General features: G+C 37.2%; 1 protein-coding gene across 1 annotated transcript in view; it reads right to left on the bottom strand.

Annotated features, from left to right (window-relative positions):
• Positions 1 to 17,463, bottom strand: part of LOC109695365 (cytochrome P450 2J2-like) — a 51,805-nt gene that overhangs the window by 3,719 nt on the left and 30,623 nt on the right. Inside the window, 2 exon segments of the mRNA XM_074079965.1 lie at positions 4,941 to 5,079; positions 9,170 to 9,357. Of these exon segments, the coding sequence (XP_073936066.1) occupies positions 4,941 to 5,079; positions 9,170 to 9,357 (327 nt within the window).

Raw genomic sequence — 17,463 nt, 5'->3', positions numbered from 1 at the left:
AAAGTAAATGCCTATATTACTCATGAAAAATTTAATGTGTATTTTTCCAACTAAGGATTTTCTCTAATGTAACCCCCAAGGGAGGAAACTAACATGGGTGCATTAGCACCAACTTACCTTCACATCCCATTTAGGATTTTACAGTTGTTCCAATAATGACCTTCACTATAAGAGAGTCTGGCTCAATATCATCCATCACATTTAGCTGTCATGGCTCTTTGTTCTCCTTCAGAATCAAAGGACTTTAAAAACATGGCTTTGGCATTTTTGAAGATTACAAATGAATATTTCATAATTTTCTCTCATGTGTCCTCAAGAATACATTCACTTGTGAGGCTCTGGAGTTTTGGTAGGAATACCACTGAAGTGATGCTCTGTGCTTATGTCATCCTACTTGGTGGGGCACAATTTTGATGTTTCATTATTGGTGACCACTTAAAGATGGTGTCTATCAGGTCCTCCCCCGTACAATTTTTATTTTCTCTTTGTAATGAAAACTACTCTGAAGCTATGTGAATAAACCAATCATCCTTAAACTTTTATCCACTAGTTGTCATTGCTATTTCTTATCCAAATTATTTATCGCCTATGGCTCTAAAAGATGACTTTATAAACTCCATCATTGCTTCCACATTGATTAGCATTCTAATGCTTGCTCTCCTCCCCTTTATTTATTCTCTCACTTATTTTTATCAGTATGTATTCCTGGATTCCTGTTTTTATTTAGATGATTATAATATGCTAGTAATTTTTACTTGTTATGATGCCCTAAGTAGTCCAGATTTGGCCATTAGTAGCCCATTCAAACTGCGTATTGTGATTTTTAGGCATAACAATATGGTCCAGGCTTATCCTATGTTTGTCCTTCTTTCCCAACCCTGGACTGCCATTTCCCCAGGAGTCCTGGTTCTTTTTATGGAGTAATGGTGTGTAGAAATCAAAATCTGGGCATTATGCAAGCTCATTGTTCTCTGGGTGTTGTAGTTCTAGGTCATTTCAGTGGGCAGAGCTGGGGAATATAGGAATATATATAATGTGAGTCTTCACACAAATGTGCACATAGACACCTATATATGTGCCTAAATTCATTTCTTTATTTACATTTTTATTAGCATAATTGTATAGAGGGGTTTGATTGTGACATTGACATTCTACATTCATTTCCATATATACTTAATCTAATTACCACTAATCTATGTACTTGTCTATCTTTATAATGTAACTACTTATTAAGCTATCAACTGAATATCTGAGTTCATATAAGTAATTTTTTATTCAAATCAAGAACAGTCTAGGCTTCCATTGCCCATTCCCTGAATGAAAATACACTTCACCCCACTTGCTCTGTATCACTCCACACAGTCACTACCACAATCTTTCTTGTATGTATTATTAAAATCTCCCTTCCTTAGAAATACAAGTTCACTGAAAAAAAGAAAAAAATCAGGAAGAAGTATAAAGAAGACAATAAAAGATCTTTGAAATTGCACAATCCAGACAAAATCATTGCTAACACTTGGACGTGCTTCCTCATTGTCCTGTGGCTTCTCCTATAACAGGCATTATTCTTATAGATTATTCCATAAGATCCTTTGCTATATTCCCCATGAAATTAAATATTCTTGGAAATTTGTGATTGTAAGTACACATCCCAACAACAAGTTGTTGAGGAAATAAGATTAGATCAGACATTCAGAAGTGCAAGTGCTTAGTAACTGTAAATGTGTCACCATTATGTCATTATATTCTCTTGTACCTGCACTTCCCCACATCTTTATCTTATTACCTAATCACAGAGAATATAATTATCAACTTGTTAAAATGTTATCAAAGCAATTGTAGTGTAAATTTCCAAGGTTCTCCCAGAAAATTGAAATGTCATGACAAAATTAGACCTGCAAAGTCAGGAGCCTGGGTTGAAGAACTGGCTCCAAGTATGTGTTACATACACACACACACACACACACACACACACACACACACATATATATATATATATACACATACACACATATATATTTATATACATATATGGATATAGATATAGATAGATAGCATAATGAAACCCACCACTGTCTGGAAAAGGGTCAGAAAGAAGGAGGCATTAAGAAAATATAAGAGGGGTGAACTTGTTCAAAGTACACTATATACATTTATAGAATTATCACAATAAAATGTCCTGTTCTATAAATGTATGCTAATAAAAATAGTAAAAAAATGACTCCATCAGCAACCACTCTATGACTAGGACTAAACCACTCATTCTCATGCAAGTAAACCCTTCTCATTTGTTAAACATGTGAAATAACTCTCTCTCACTGGTGAGGCATAAGTGGGCAATAAGTATATGTGATTTCAAAGCATTGGCTTGTGTAATGGTTACTTTTGGTTATCAACTTGTCTGACTGAAAGACACCTAGAAAATTAGTATAGAACAATTCTGAGTGTGCCTGTGAGAGTGTTTCAGAAATGATTGGCGTATGGGTAAATGTGGTGAGGGGGAAGAACTTATTGCCACCTTGTGAGCAAACCAGTCTAGCTTACTGGAGGATGAGAGAAAATGGGAAAGAATATCATTGTTGCATCTTTGGTCAGCTTTAGCAGCTGATCTCAAACATGGAAGACAGTCCAATCAAGGTTAGCAAAGCCACTTACCTGACCTCTATGCTTATGAGGGTATAATTTTGGTTTGTTTGTAATGCAGCAATGAATTAATCAATACATATGGAATGAAGTAAACATATTTTTTTTTTGCAGTGCCTGGGATTGAACTCAGGGCCTTGTGTACGCCAGATAAGTGTGCTCTACTGCTGAGCACACTTCCCCAGCCATAGGTCAATGAATTGTAAAGTGAGAGAGCTAGACTAGAAGTATAAAAACTTGACTCTTAGGCCCTGTTCTACCAATTTTTGATCATATGATGTGATATAACAATTTTGTCTTATTTTGAATTTACTTACATTAAGAAACAGATATCAATCTTTTTCCTCTCTTATTAACTACTGGGTGTTTGCAGCAGTGCATGAGATAACATGTTTGCAAATTAATCTTTAATTGCAAGTGTGATAACATTCTCAATAGGTAAGCATTTGTGAGTCACTGTGTGTGACTCTTGTTATTCCACAGCTAATGCAGATGGAGAAATTCTTTTTAAAGGGGGAGACATGTAACACCTATGGGGCAGAGACTTTTGCAATATGAAGAAAAGGTATCCATCTAGGCATCACTAGGCTTGGATGATATCTCTTCCTTTTAAAGTTATGGATTTCTATTAAGCATCCTGCCATCACAGATACAGAATTTTTAGGTGAAACATTTTGGTGGAATTCATGTAGGGACATATTTCTAGCATTTCAGTATTTCATGATCTGATGTAAGAAGCAAACTATTGTAAACAGGAAGACTGGAATGAGTTCCTACATCTCAAATCAACTTTCTGATTACAAAGATTTGTGCAATATGAACAAAAGTGACATAGAAAGAGAGGAGGAAAGACAAAGAGGATGTAACCATACCAGCATAGACACAGCCAGAGAAGCCCTGCACTGTGGGAAAATATCACACCCACGAGGTCAAATTCACCTTCTTTCTTTTCTAAGTCTTAGTTTCATGAGCAGCAAATGACACTGCCTTGGAAAACTAAGGCATAGTTTATTTTAAGTTAAGGATAAGCACATTATCATGTATCCCACTGTGTAGTTTCTATGTAGCATTTAGTTACTTTTAGGAGATGGTGTTAGGAAGAACACAAGCTGTAGTTTTAGACAAATCTGGTTGATGTGGAGTCATAGCTCTGCTACATGAATTTTATGAGTTGACTTTCCACAGTCACATAGGCTTTTGTCTCCTTATCTCTACAGCAATGATAGTAATGTGAACCTTGTAAGATTACATGTGGAAATCTGCTCCAAATGGGCAGCTTTATTCTGTTTTCAAGTTCATTCACTGTTATAGTCTCATGCTGAATTCTGGTGTGTTTCTTTTGGAGGTGGGACTGGGGTTTGAACTCAAGGCTTTGTGTTTTCAAAGCAGGTGCTCCCATACCTCTAGTCCATTTTTGTTTTGGAGATGGGGCTTGTGAACTATTTGCCTGGATTTGCCTTCAACCATTATCCTCCAACCCAAGCAGCTAGGACTGCAGACATGAGCCACTGGCACCTGGATCATGGGTGAATTCTCAGTAAATATTTATGGAATTAAGGAATTTGGAAACCTGTACAACATGTTTATTTCATTGCCATGAAAACACAAAGACATTTTGTAATTTGTTTTACAATGCTATAGCTAATTATACTCCCTAACAACTGTCTGGCTCAAAAACACAAGAGAGAATTCATTGTGTTCCATCTTCTACCTTTAAAGTTGCAAATCATATGCATGTAGTAAATAGTCAAATAGTGAATAAAAAAAGGAAAGTTTGTATTTCCATCAGGTAGTGCTTATAGGTTAGAACCTAATTTAGTTAAGCTAGTGGCATTTAGTGGCCTTTTGAATGCTCTAATAGTAGAGAGGTTGCCTACCCCTCTTTTTTTCTGCCTTCTCATTCTCATCTTATTAAAATCGGGTCTAATTCTGGGTTACTCAGCAGTCCTTAAAAATAAATTGAACTGAGTTCAAACCATAGTGCCACCAAAATAAATAAATACCTAAACAAACTGTAAAAATTAAAAATGCTAAGCTTTTTTTTCTGAGAAAGATATAAGGTTTGGGTCTCTATCCACAGCATCCAGGAAAACAGAACAAAGGGAGGAAATCTTCATGAGAGGCAAGGGAGAGGTTTAGAGGTAGGGCTGGTCTGTAGCAGTACTTGGGAGTTGTGGGTTGTGACCAACAGTAAGATGGAGTCATATTGGGAAGAGTCATCTGGAGATATCCCAACTAAAGCAGAAGTCTACAGGGAAAAGAGGAGAGGCTGAGAGACAAACTGTTCACTTGCTCACCTATGGAGAAAGGCAGAAAGGATTCTCTCTTCTTAAACTGTCCATTTTCCAGAAAATGCTCCGGGTTGAAGGTATCTGGGGTGGCCCACTCTTTTGGGTCCCTATGTAGTGCAGTCAAATTAGTCAGGACCATGGTCCCCTAGAGAAGACAGAAAAGAGTCAAAGCTTGATCCCTGGAACTTACTCATGCAGAGGGACAGCTGTTTTTGAATTCCCATGCTGGAGCCTTCTCATATCCTGAGCTTCGTCCCTAATCTACTGAGCCTAACCCCTCTCCCACCAGGGCACTCTCCTTTGTGAAGGATAATTGAGGATGATGATTAGAAGTTCCTGCTGGGATTTTACAGCAGTTGGTAATTCAGACTTCAACCTCCACCCATGGGATGCTTAATGAGTAAGGAAATAGTGAATGCAGCAGAGCCACTAAGCAAGGCCCAGTGAGTTTACTCTTCTAGTCCTGCCTTTTTAGATTGTCCCAAAGAAGGACACATTTGGAGGGCTTAGACAAACAGATCCACAGAGGCCAACTGAATTGGCCAGAAAGCAAAGAAAGAAGTGTAGTTATGCATTGTGGCGAGAAGATACTGGCACACAGGAGTCCTGTCTGAAGAGTTATTAAGAATATTTGGTGTGATCCTATACATAACAGACCATAAAACCTCTACCAAAAACTGTTAGAAATCATAAACTCATTTGGCAAAGTAGCAGGATACAAAATTAACATACAGCAATCAGTAGCCTTCTTGTATACCAACAATGAATAGACTGAGAAAGAAACCAGGGAAACAGTACCATTTACAATAGCCTCAAAAATAATAATGTAGCTTGGATAAATTTAATGAAGGAAACCAAAGACCTTTTCAATGAAAACTATAAGTCACTGAAGAGAGAAAATGAAGAAGTCATCAGAAGATGGAAAGATCTCCCATGCTTGTGGATTGGTAGAATCAACATTGTGAAAATGGTCATACTACCAAAAACAATCTACATGATCAATACAATCTCTATCAAAATTCCAATGACATTCTTCACAGAAATAAGAAATCAATCCTAAAATACACATAGAAACCAGAAAGACCTTGAATAGTCAAAGCAATTCTCAGCAAAAAAGTCCAATGCTGGAGGTATCACAATACCCGACTTCAAACTATACTACAGAGCTGCCATAACAATAAAAACAGCATGATATTGACACAAAAGACAGGAAGACCAATGAATTAGAGTAGAAGACCCAGACATAAACTGCTATAGCCAACTGATCTTCAGCCAAGGAGCCCAAAACATGATGGATAAAAGACAGTCTCTTCAACAAATGTTGCCGGGAAAATTGGATACCCACATGTAGAACTGAAACTAGATCCCTGCCTCTCATCATGCACCAAAATCAACTCAACATAGATCAAAGACCTTAAAATAAGGTTGAAACTTTAAAACTACTACAGGAAGTAGCAGGGAATATACTGCAACAGATAGGCATAGAGAATGACTTCCTATGTAGAACTCAAAAGGCTCAATATCTAAGAGAAAGAATGAACAAATGGGACTGCATCAAATGAAAAAGCTTCTGCATAGAAAAAGAAACAGTCACTAGCAGCAAGACACTGTCCACAGAATGGGAGAAAATCTTTGCCAGCTATTCATCCGATAAGAGACTAATATCCAGAATCTACAGGGAACTCAAAAAGCTCAACCCCCAAAGAATCAATATCCCAATGAAGAAATGAGCACATGAATTAAACAGAAAATTCTCAAAGGAAGAGGTACAAATGGCCAGTAAATACATGAAGAAATGTTTAACTTCCCTGGCTCTAAGAGAGATAAAAATAAAAACTACACTAGGATTTCATCTCATCCCAGTTAGAATGGCCATATTCAAGGGCAATAACAATAACAGATACTGGTGTGATGAGGTGTAACAGGAACCATTACACACTGTTGGTGGGACTGCAAATTAGTACAACAATTGTTGTGGAAAACTCTATGGAGATTCCTCAAAAACTAAAGATAGAACTGCCATATGATCCACTGATACTGCTTCTAGGCATATACCTAAAGGAACATAAGTCATGATACAATGGGCACACCTGCACACCAATGTTCATTGCAGCACTTACTGACAATAGCCAAGCTATGGAAACAATCCGGATTACATAGAACCGATGGATGGATGAAGAAAATGTTATATATATATATATATATATATGTTTTATTCAGCCATAAGGAATAATGACATGTGGTGTATTTGGAAAGTAAATGGATACAATTGGAGAATGTCATGTTAAGTGAAGGAAGTCAGACTCAGAAAGACAAAGGTTGCATGATTTCTCTCATATGTAGAACACAGATGCAAAATATAACTATATACACAAAAAACCAAACATGAGCATATACAAACTCATGTGTAGAATATGTTTGTAATCATGGCACTACTCCATGGAACTCAGGGAAGGAGGGAAAGGAAAAGAGAATGCTAGAACACCAACAATATCATAAAACATAACATCTGTGAAGGTAGAGGATAGAAGGATATGCATTGAAAGCTATGGAAAAATGGGAGGCGGGAGGTAAAAGGTAAGGGAGAGCAAAGGAAGGGATTAAAGGGACCAAAGTAAAGTAGACTCAGAATGGGACACATTGAGAAGCCCCATGGAGCATCAGGTTAAATACTAATAACAAAGGACAGGACTGTAAAATAGGTACAATGTGTATATGTGTGTGTACTTGTGGAAGAGCGGAGACTGAATGAAGGAGATTAAAGTGAGGGCATATGGTGGACTGGCTTCATGTACATATATGAAATAGAACAAAGACACCTCCTGCAATTGCTTTAAGTGGTGTGGGGAGGAGGTCAAGGGGAACAGATGGTGGAGGTGATCTAACCAATGTACATATAAGCCTATTTGGAACTGTCACAATGAATACCCCTATACAATGAATATATCCTAATAAATAAAAAACAAGTATTGGGTGGTTGTGATCATAATTCCGTCTATGGAGTACATGGGGAATATAGGGCTGGAAGTGAAGATCAGGCCAAGTTTAACACCACTAATGAAAGAAGAAAAGAAAGAAAGAAAAGAAAACAGGCAGCAGTGCAGAAAAATTAAAGTCAAAGTAAAGAAAGTACTCTAAAGCAAACAGACAGGTCTGGTTCTGTATCCCAACTTATCACCAATTTCCCTGAGTCTCAACTTCTCAATCTGTAAGATGGGAATAAAAAACATTCTAAAAGTCAGTTAAGACATTTTGAAAGAGGCTAACATCTGTCACACAAAAGGATGCTTAATAAGTATTTGCTTCTTCATTTCTTTCTACTAATTAATATTGTACAGCTTTCAGTGGCTTTCTTTGTGAGAAGAAAGTTCTCTATGATTGGGCCACAAGTGAAATCTTGAAAAATACCTGTGGGGACATTAATTAGAAACACCAGCATAAATGTGACATTACTGAAGTGATCTCAAATGTCCTTTCACTTTTTAAGACGCTATAACCTCAGTATTATTAAGTACAATTTCCTAAATTAAGCCTGGCAGGTCTCTCTAGTCCTGAGAGATGCTCTACCAAACAAAGAAAATAGTTCTATGGCAAAGTCTTTTTTTTTTTTTAGAAATTCCAATCTCTTTAATACAGTATGTATTAACAAACTAGTATCTATTGAGAACAGGTAGTGTATTCCCATTTATAATGGGCAATAATCCAATTATAAATTGAAATGGGAAATATCCAATTTAAATATTTTAAGAAGGCAATGAACTTTGGGCCTAATGAGATGTTCTTCATAAGGAAACAAATAAGCCATGATACATGGAGATATTTAATTTTATAAAAAAAATTGGAGGCTGGGCACCTGTAATCCTAGCTACCCAAGAGGCAGAGATAAGGACTGCAGTTCGAAGTATGGCAAAGTCTTAACAGAGAACTCTTGCCTGCTGGGTGACCACAGAGATTCACAATGCACAGGAGCAAACAACAACAACAACAACAGAAAAATGAAATCCAGCCTAGCATATTTGACCTAGGAATTCTCACTTTTCTATTTCCTATGGTATTAATACCCAGGTTATCAGATGGTGAAAACTGGAATAATATCATGTATAACTTAACACCCTCCTTATTTATATGGTTACTTGGAACACAAATACATGTCACTAATCCATCTCAATCCATTTCAGTTTCCTTTGGTGAACTCACATCAACTTGTGGATCTGAGCCAGGCAGTCCCAACTCACCTTTGGCAGGTGGTATCCACCCAAAGTGGTATCCACTGCTACTTCCCTGGGATTGTTCAGTGGAATTATATTCCCCATTCTCTGCACCTCATGAATGACAGCATTGGTATATGGCAGGGACTCTCGGTCTGCCAAGCTTGGCAACTTCCATGGGCCAATCACTTCATCAATCTCAGCCTGTACTTTTTCTGGAAGAGAAGAGGAGTTTCTCTTGCTTTTTAAAACTTGAATGCTTTCTTCTAAAGATGTATGAGTGTTCAAGATTTCACCAATTATATTTCAACTAGCGATCAGTTTGCAAAGAAATAAAATACTCCCCAATCCATTAACACCCTTATGTACAGAATTGTCAAGCCTTTAACTTACTCTTGATTCTAGTTACTCAAAAGTAATATATTAACCAGGATCAAAATAGTTGAGCTCATAGTAAGCTGTCATTTTATTCATGACACTATAACAACATGCCTTACCTTAGGTGGATTGTGAATATCAGAAATTTATTTCTTATAGTTCAGGAGCCAGTAAAGTCCAATATCAATGCACCAGTAGACATGATGGTGCCTTCTGAGAACCCCCATTCTGATTCATATATGGCACTTTCTTACTGTGTCCTCACATATTGCAAGGAGCAAGGCAGATCTCTGGTACCTGTTTTATAAGGACACTGATCATATTCAGGAGGACTCACTCTCCAAAGTCCCCATCTTCTAATGCCATCACATTGATAATTAGATCATGTTGATAATTGAATTTGGGCAGAAAAACCTCAAACATTCAGACCACAGTACACCTTTAGACTCTAATTGCTCAAGGAAATATTTAAGAATGGAAAATAGATATAAAACTCATGTTTTATAACACTGCTGCATAAGCTACTAAAACAATTCAAGGTCAGTTTCCTCTTCTGATTAATAAGAATAAATCCACCTTACATTGAGAGTTAACTGAATAGATGTAAAGAAAATAACAAATGATAAAACTACTACCTATACTCCAATATATTTTCCTCTTTTTCTAGAGTAATAGAGATTTAGCTAGATACCTGGTTGTCTCCTAAAAACTACATTTCCAGGTTGGATTCCAAGATGGCAGCCAGAGGGAGGAATCAGAAAGCATGCCTCCTATAGTGAAATCTTGGAGAGACGCTGGAGACACACCTTGCAGGCAAAACCACTGAAAAAAGTCAAAACTTTGAGCCCTCCACATCTCCAGCTGGTGCAGAGCATCTCCACTTCATGTTAAACGGAGAAATCAGGAGGGCCCCTGGGGCGCCAGTTGCCCGTGCCCAGATGGCTTGGGAAGACGCAGACAAGGTAAGCTTAGTGGTACCACGGTACTCCCACAGACAACCCTGGGCCAGAGCAGCATAGCCCCCTGGACAGACCGACCTCCACACAGGGAAAAAAGAGAAACTGAGTAATAAGCAATAAGAACAATAAAGACATGCGGGAAAGAGGGTGGGGTACACTGAGTGCCGAAGAGTGGGGGAAGGGAATCCTTCCCAGGACTGTAAATAAACAAGCCAGGCAGGCCAGAGAGGCTCCGGTGGGAGCGGGGGTGTGTGCCCAGCAACCAGGAGCGGGAAAGCTTGTGAGAGTGGCGGAGGGAGGAAAACTCCACAGGAGAGGGGGGAGGACCCACTTTCCATGTGAACTGTAAATAAACACGCAGGCCTGAGAAAGCAGATGTAGTGTCACCCCCCCAGTGTGCTTGGAAAGGGGAAAGCTTGTAGCAGAGGCTCCCGTACAGGAAAAATCTGAGTAAACAAAGACTGCAGGGCCAGGTGAGTGCTAAGCTCACCCCTGAGATCTGCGTAAATAATGCCTCCAGCACCAGCAGGCTGACAACAGTGGGCAGACAAGCCACAGCTGCAGATACCATTCACAGAACTGTCTCCAGACTCCTTTTTTTTTTCTCTCTCCCTACATCTGATGAGAAAACAACTGAACTACACCTGCATGCTGAAAAACTTTCTGAAACTGTATTGCATTTGAACTTGGGACACTTTGTGGGTTTTTTTGTTTTTTGTTTTTTATTTTTTTGTGTGTGTGCAGTTTTGTTCTACTTTATGCATCCCCTTTGATGAAACAACAAGAGAACAACATCAGAGGCACCATCTCCAGGATTGGAGACGGAGATGGACACCAAAATAATTAAGACTGAAACTTCATTCCATTTGAACTTGGAGGTTTTTTTTTAAATTTTTTTTTATTTTCTATTTTTAATTTTGTTTTATTTTATTTTTATATACATATTACTTTAATTTACTTATTTTTTTATTTTTATTCTTATCTTTATTCTTTTTATTTTTTATTTTCAATCCTCTCTCTGTCTCTCTAAGGCCTGTTCAGCTTACTGTCAATTAGTACACTAACACTCCCTGTTTATACCTTTGAAACTTTCTTGTTTGATTCCTTGTTTTGTTTTTTCCTACCTGTTTGTTTTTCCCTTTTCTTTAACTTCTTGCTTTATATCTCCTCACACCCTTCCATTCTAAATATTACCATTGTTATTATTATAAGCTATAAAATACTTAATTGCACACAGTACAGGGACAGTAACAACAAGGACAATGATGGGAAGACAGAAAAAAAAGGGAAACGAGTTTCCCCACAGCTAAAAATTAGTACAGGAACCAGAGGGAAATGAAGAAAAGAGATACTCAGATCCAGACTCCAACAAAATGAAGATAAACTATGCCAAAGAACCCAATGAAGCCCACAAGAATAATTTAAAAGAAGACATACTACAGGCACTCAGTGAGAATTTTATAGAGATGATACTGGATAGGGTCAACCAAAATGTACAGGAGACACTCAAGATATTCCAAGACAACAAAAATAGAGAATTTGAGAAAGCAAAAGAAGAAATAAAGGAAACCATAGAAGCACTGTATAAACACCAAATTGAAACAGAGAACATGATTAATAAACAGATAAATGGACTCAGGACACAAATAGACAACATTAAAGAGGAAACCACCCAGGATATGGAAAACCTCAGAAAAAAGAATGAAACAGAACTGAAAAACAAAGCAGAAGGCCAATCCAGCAGAATACAAAAAATAGAAGACAGAATCTCAGAACTTGAAGATGAAATGGTAATTAAAGGAAAAACCGAAGAACTATTAATTAAACAAGTCAAGACCTGTGAAAAGAAAATGCAAGAACTTACCTACTCCATCAAAACACCAAACTTGAGAATCATGGGCATCGAAGAAGGAGAAGAGGTGCAAGCAAAGGGAATGCATAATATATTCAACAAAATTATAATGGAAAATTTCCCAAATCTAGAGAAAGATATTCCCATACAGATGCAAGAGGCCTCCAGGACACCAAACAGACCAGATCAAAATAGAACTATCCCACGACATATCATCATTAAAACAACAAGTTCAGAAACTAGGGAAAGAATATTGAAGGCTGCAAGAGAGAAAAAACAAATAACATACAAAGGTAAACCCATCAAAATCACAGCAGACTTCTCAACAGAAACATTAAAAGCAAGAAGAGCGTGGGGTGAGATCTTCTGGGCACTGAATGAAAATAACTTCAACCTCAGGATACTCTACCCACCAAAACTATCATTCAAAATAGATGGAGCAATAAAAGTCTTCCATGATAAGCAGAAACTAAAACAATATGTGACCATAAAGCCACCACTACAAAAGATTCTTCAAGGGATTCTGCACACAGAAAGTGAAACCCAACTTAACCATGAAAAGACAGGCAGCACCAAACCACAGGAATAGAAAAAGCAAGAAAGTAGAGAGTAACCTCAACTTAGGTACACACAATCAAACCTTCAAACAACTAAGACAACTAAATGACAGGAATCACTACATACCCATCAGTACTAACACTTAATGTTAATGGACTTAATTCACCCAACAAAAGGCACTGCTTGACGAAATGGATTAAAAGGGAAGATCCAACAATTTGTTGCTTACAGGAGACCCATCTCACTGACAGAAATAAGCATAGACTTAGGATGAAATGCTGGAAGAAGATTTACCAAGCCAATGGTCCCTGAAAACAGGCAGGAGTAGCAATACTTATACTTGCCAAAGTAGACTTCAAACCTACATTGATCAAATGAGATAAAGAAGGACATTCCATACTAATAAAGGGGAAATAGACCAAAAGGAAATAATAATCATCAACCTGTATGCACCTAATGTCAACGTACCCAATTTCATCAAACATACCCTGAAAGACCTAAAAGCATATATTAACTCCAACACAGTAGTTGTGGGAGACTTTAACACCCCATTATCATCAATAGATAGATCATCCAAACAAAAATTCAATAAAGAAATCCTAGATCTAAAATATACAACACATCAAATGGACCTACTTGATGTCTACAGAACATTTCATCCAACTTCTACACAATATACATTCTTCTCAGCAGCCCATGGAACCTTCTCCTAGGGCACAAAGCAAGTCTCAGCAAATATAAGAAAATAGAAATTATACCGTGCATACTATCTGATCACAATGCAGTAAAAGTAGAACTCAACAACAAAAGTAAAGACAAATAACATGCAAACAGCTGGAAACTAAATAACTCATTACTTAATGAAAAACGGATCATTGATGAAATAAAAGAGGAAATTAAAAGGTTCCTGGAAGTCAATGAAAATGAAAACACAACCTACCAGAACCTATGGGACACAGCTAAGACAGTCCTGAGAGGAAAGTTTATAGCCACGAGTGCATATATTAAAAAGACCGAAAGATCCCAAATCAATGACCTAATGATACATCTCAAACTCCTAGAAAAACAAGAACAAGCAAATCCCAAAACAAATAGAAGGAGAGAAATAATAAAAATAAGAGTTGAAATCAATGAAATAGAAACCAAAAAACCATACAAAGAATTAATGAAACAAAAAGTTGGTTCTTTGAAAAAATAAACAAGATTGATAGACCCCTGGCAAACCTGACTAAAATGAGGAGAGAAAAAACCCAAATTAGTAGAATCAGGAATGCAAAAGGGGAGATAACAACAAACACCATGGAAGTCCAGGAAATCATCAGAGACTACTTTGAGAACCTATATTCAAATAAATTTGAAAATCTTAAAGAAATGGACAGATTTCTAGATACATATGATCATCCAAAACTGAACCAAGAGGAAATTAATCACCTGAATAGACCTATAACACAAAATGAAATTGAAGAAGCAATCAAGAATCTCCCCAAAAAGAAAAGTCCAGGACCTGATGGATTCTCTGCTGAATTCTATCAGACCTTTAAAGAAGAACTGATACCAACCCTCCTTAAACTGTTCCACGAAATAGAAAGGGAAGGAAAACTGCCTAACACATTTTATGAAGCCAGTATTACACTTATCCCAAAACCAGGCAAAGACACCTCCAAAAAGGAGAACTATAGGCCAATCTCCTTAATGAACATTGATGCAAAAATCCTCAACAAAATAATGGCAAACCGAATTCAACAACACATCAAAAAGATTATTCACCACGACCAGGTAGGCTTCATCCCAGGGATGCAGGGGTGGTTCAACATACGAAAATCAATAAACGTAATAAACCACATTAACAGAAGCAAAGACAAAAACCACTTGATCATCTCAATAGATGCAGAAAAAGCCTTTGATAAGATCCAACACCATTTCATGATAAAAGCTCTAAGAAAACTAGGAATAGAAGGAAAGTACCTCAACATTATAAAAGCTATATATGACAAACCTACAGCCAGCATTATACTAAACAGAGAAAAACTGAAACCATTCCCTCTAAAATCAGGAGCCAGACAAGGATGCCCACTATCTCCACTCCTATTCAACATAGTACTGGAATTCCTAGCCAGAGCAATTAGGCAAGAAGAAGGAATAAAAGGAATACAAATAGGTAAAGAAACTGTCAAAATATCCCTATTTGCAGACAACATGATCCTATACCTTAAAGACCAAAAAACTCTACTCAGAAGCTCCTAGACATCATCAATAGCTACAGCAAGGTAGCAGGATATAAAATCAACATAGAAAAATCATTAGCATTTCTATACACTAACAATGAGCAAACTCAAAAAGAATGTATGAAAACAATTCCATTTACAATAGCCTCAAAAAAAATCAAATACCTAGGTGTAAACCTAACAAAAGAAGTGAATGACCTCTACAAGGAAAACTATAAGCTTCTGAAGAAAGAGATTGAGGAAGACTATAGAAAGTGGAGAGATCTCCCATGCTCATGGATTGGTAGAATCAACATAGCAAAAATGTCTATACTCCCAAAGGTAATCTACATGTTTAATGCAATTCCCATCAAAATTTCAATGACATTCATTAAAGAGATTGAAAAATCTACTGTGAAATTTATATGGAAACACAAGAGGCCACGAATAGCCAAGGCAATACTCAAAAGAACAATGCTGGAGGTATCACGATACCTGACTTCAAACTATATTACAAAGCAATAATGATAAAAACAGCATGGTACTGGCACAAAACCAGACATGAAGACCAGTGGAACAGAATAGAGGACCCAGATATGAAGCCACACAACTATAACCATTTGTCTTTGACAAAGGAGCTAAAAATATACGATGAAGTAGCAGCCTCTTCAACAAAAACTGCTGGGAAAACTGGTTAGCAGTCTGCAAAAAACTGAAACTAGATCCATGTATATCACCCTATACCAATATTAAATCAAAATGGATCAAGGATCTTAATATCAGACCACAAACTCTAAAGTTGATACAGGAAAGATTAGGAAATACTCTGGAGCAGAACAGAGACACAATTAAAGATAAAAGTGGGAGAAGACTGATCTAATTGCATACAGCAGGAGAATAAAAATTTCAGGAGGGAGAAAGAGGAGGGATGGAGAGGAGATGATTAAAAATTAATATTAAAGGCTGAGTATGTAGCTCACATCTGCAATTCCTGAACTTGGAGGCTAAAGCAGGGGACCACAAGTCCCAGGTGAGCCTGGGCTCTGTGAAGAGAACCTGTCTTAGTGTGTATGTGTGGCAGTATGTGGGTTTCAATTCAGGTACTCCCACTTCCTAAGCAGTGGCTCTACTGCTTGAACCAAATCTCCACCCCTTCTTTTGCTTTAACGCTTTTTGGATAGGATCTCACATTTTTGACTTGGGCATACTTCAGCCTGCAATACTCTTACCCATGCCTCCCACATCACTGGGATCATAGGCAAATGCCACCATACTGGATTATTGATTGGGAGGGGGTCTTTTAAGTTTTTGCTCTATGTGGCTTCAAACCATGATCCTCCTGATTTGTACCTCCTGAATCACTGGGATTGTAGGCATGAGCTACAATCCAACCTAAGCCTATACTGAAGACAGAAAAAAATGACAATAAAAATAAAACAACAATAACCAAAGTAACAAAAGGAAAAAACAGAGCATAAAAGGTCAAGAAAATCAGATGTTAAGTGGACAAGTAATATAAGGGAAATACAAAAGCAAAGAAAATGGAGAAAAGTAATTATATAAAAATAGGATAAAATTATGTATAAAGATTTAACTCAATCAGTGTGGTTTAAAACATCTATAGAAAAGCAGTCTATAAACAAAAAAAGTAAAAGAAAAAATAAGAACTAAAATAAATATAACAAGCATTTTAAACAGTAAGAAGATGATAGTTTTCTGTTCCTTTATATATGCCATTAGTATGTGCTCAGAGCTAAAAATAAAAACTGGCTTTTCTTTATTTAGCCCATTTGGCAGTCTACTCCCCTATGGGAGCTATTTGTCAGTTAGTTTGACTTCCTTTGTGTAGTTCTAGGGCTGAGTTGGTGGTTCTACTTTTCAGGACTGGATGGAGCAGACTGTAAGCATTCCACTGGCAGCCTAATCACTAGTGGTTCTCTGGCTATTCATATCACTTCCAAAGAGATGCTAGGGATGGTGGATGTCATTAGTCATCTTCATCTTCTCCTTTTATTTTTTATGTTTTGTTGTTGTGGAGAAAGCTTCTCTTTATGTAGCCCAGGTTGGCCTCAAACTCATGATTTTTCAGCCTCAGCATCCTAAGTGTTGGAATAATAAGTATCTGCCACCATGCTTGGCTCATCTTAACCATTTTTAAGTGTATAATTCAGCAACGTTAAATACATTCACAGTGCTGGACAAGCAATCACTAGAACTTTTTCTAGTGAAACCCTATATCCAATAAACAACTCCTCATTTTCCCTTCTCCCACCTATGACTACCAGCATTCTACCTTCTGTCTCAACAAATGTGACTATTCTAGATAATTCATTTCAGTGGCATATTATAGTATTTTTGTTTTTGCAATGG

This window comes from Castor canadensis, chromosome 7 (assembly GCF_047511655.1).
Source record: "Castor canadensis chromosome 7, mCasCan1.hap1v2, whole genome shotgun sequence".
NCBI lineage: Eukaryota > Metazoa > Chordata > Mammalia > Rodentia > Castoridae > Castor > Castor canadensis.
Note: the sequence above shows the minus strand (reverse complement) of the source record. Positions and strands in the feature narration are given on the sequence as shown.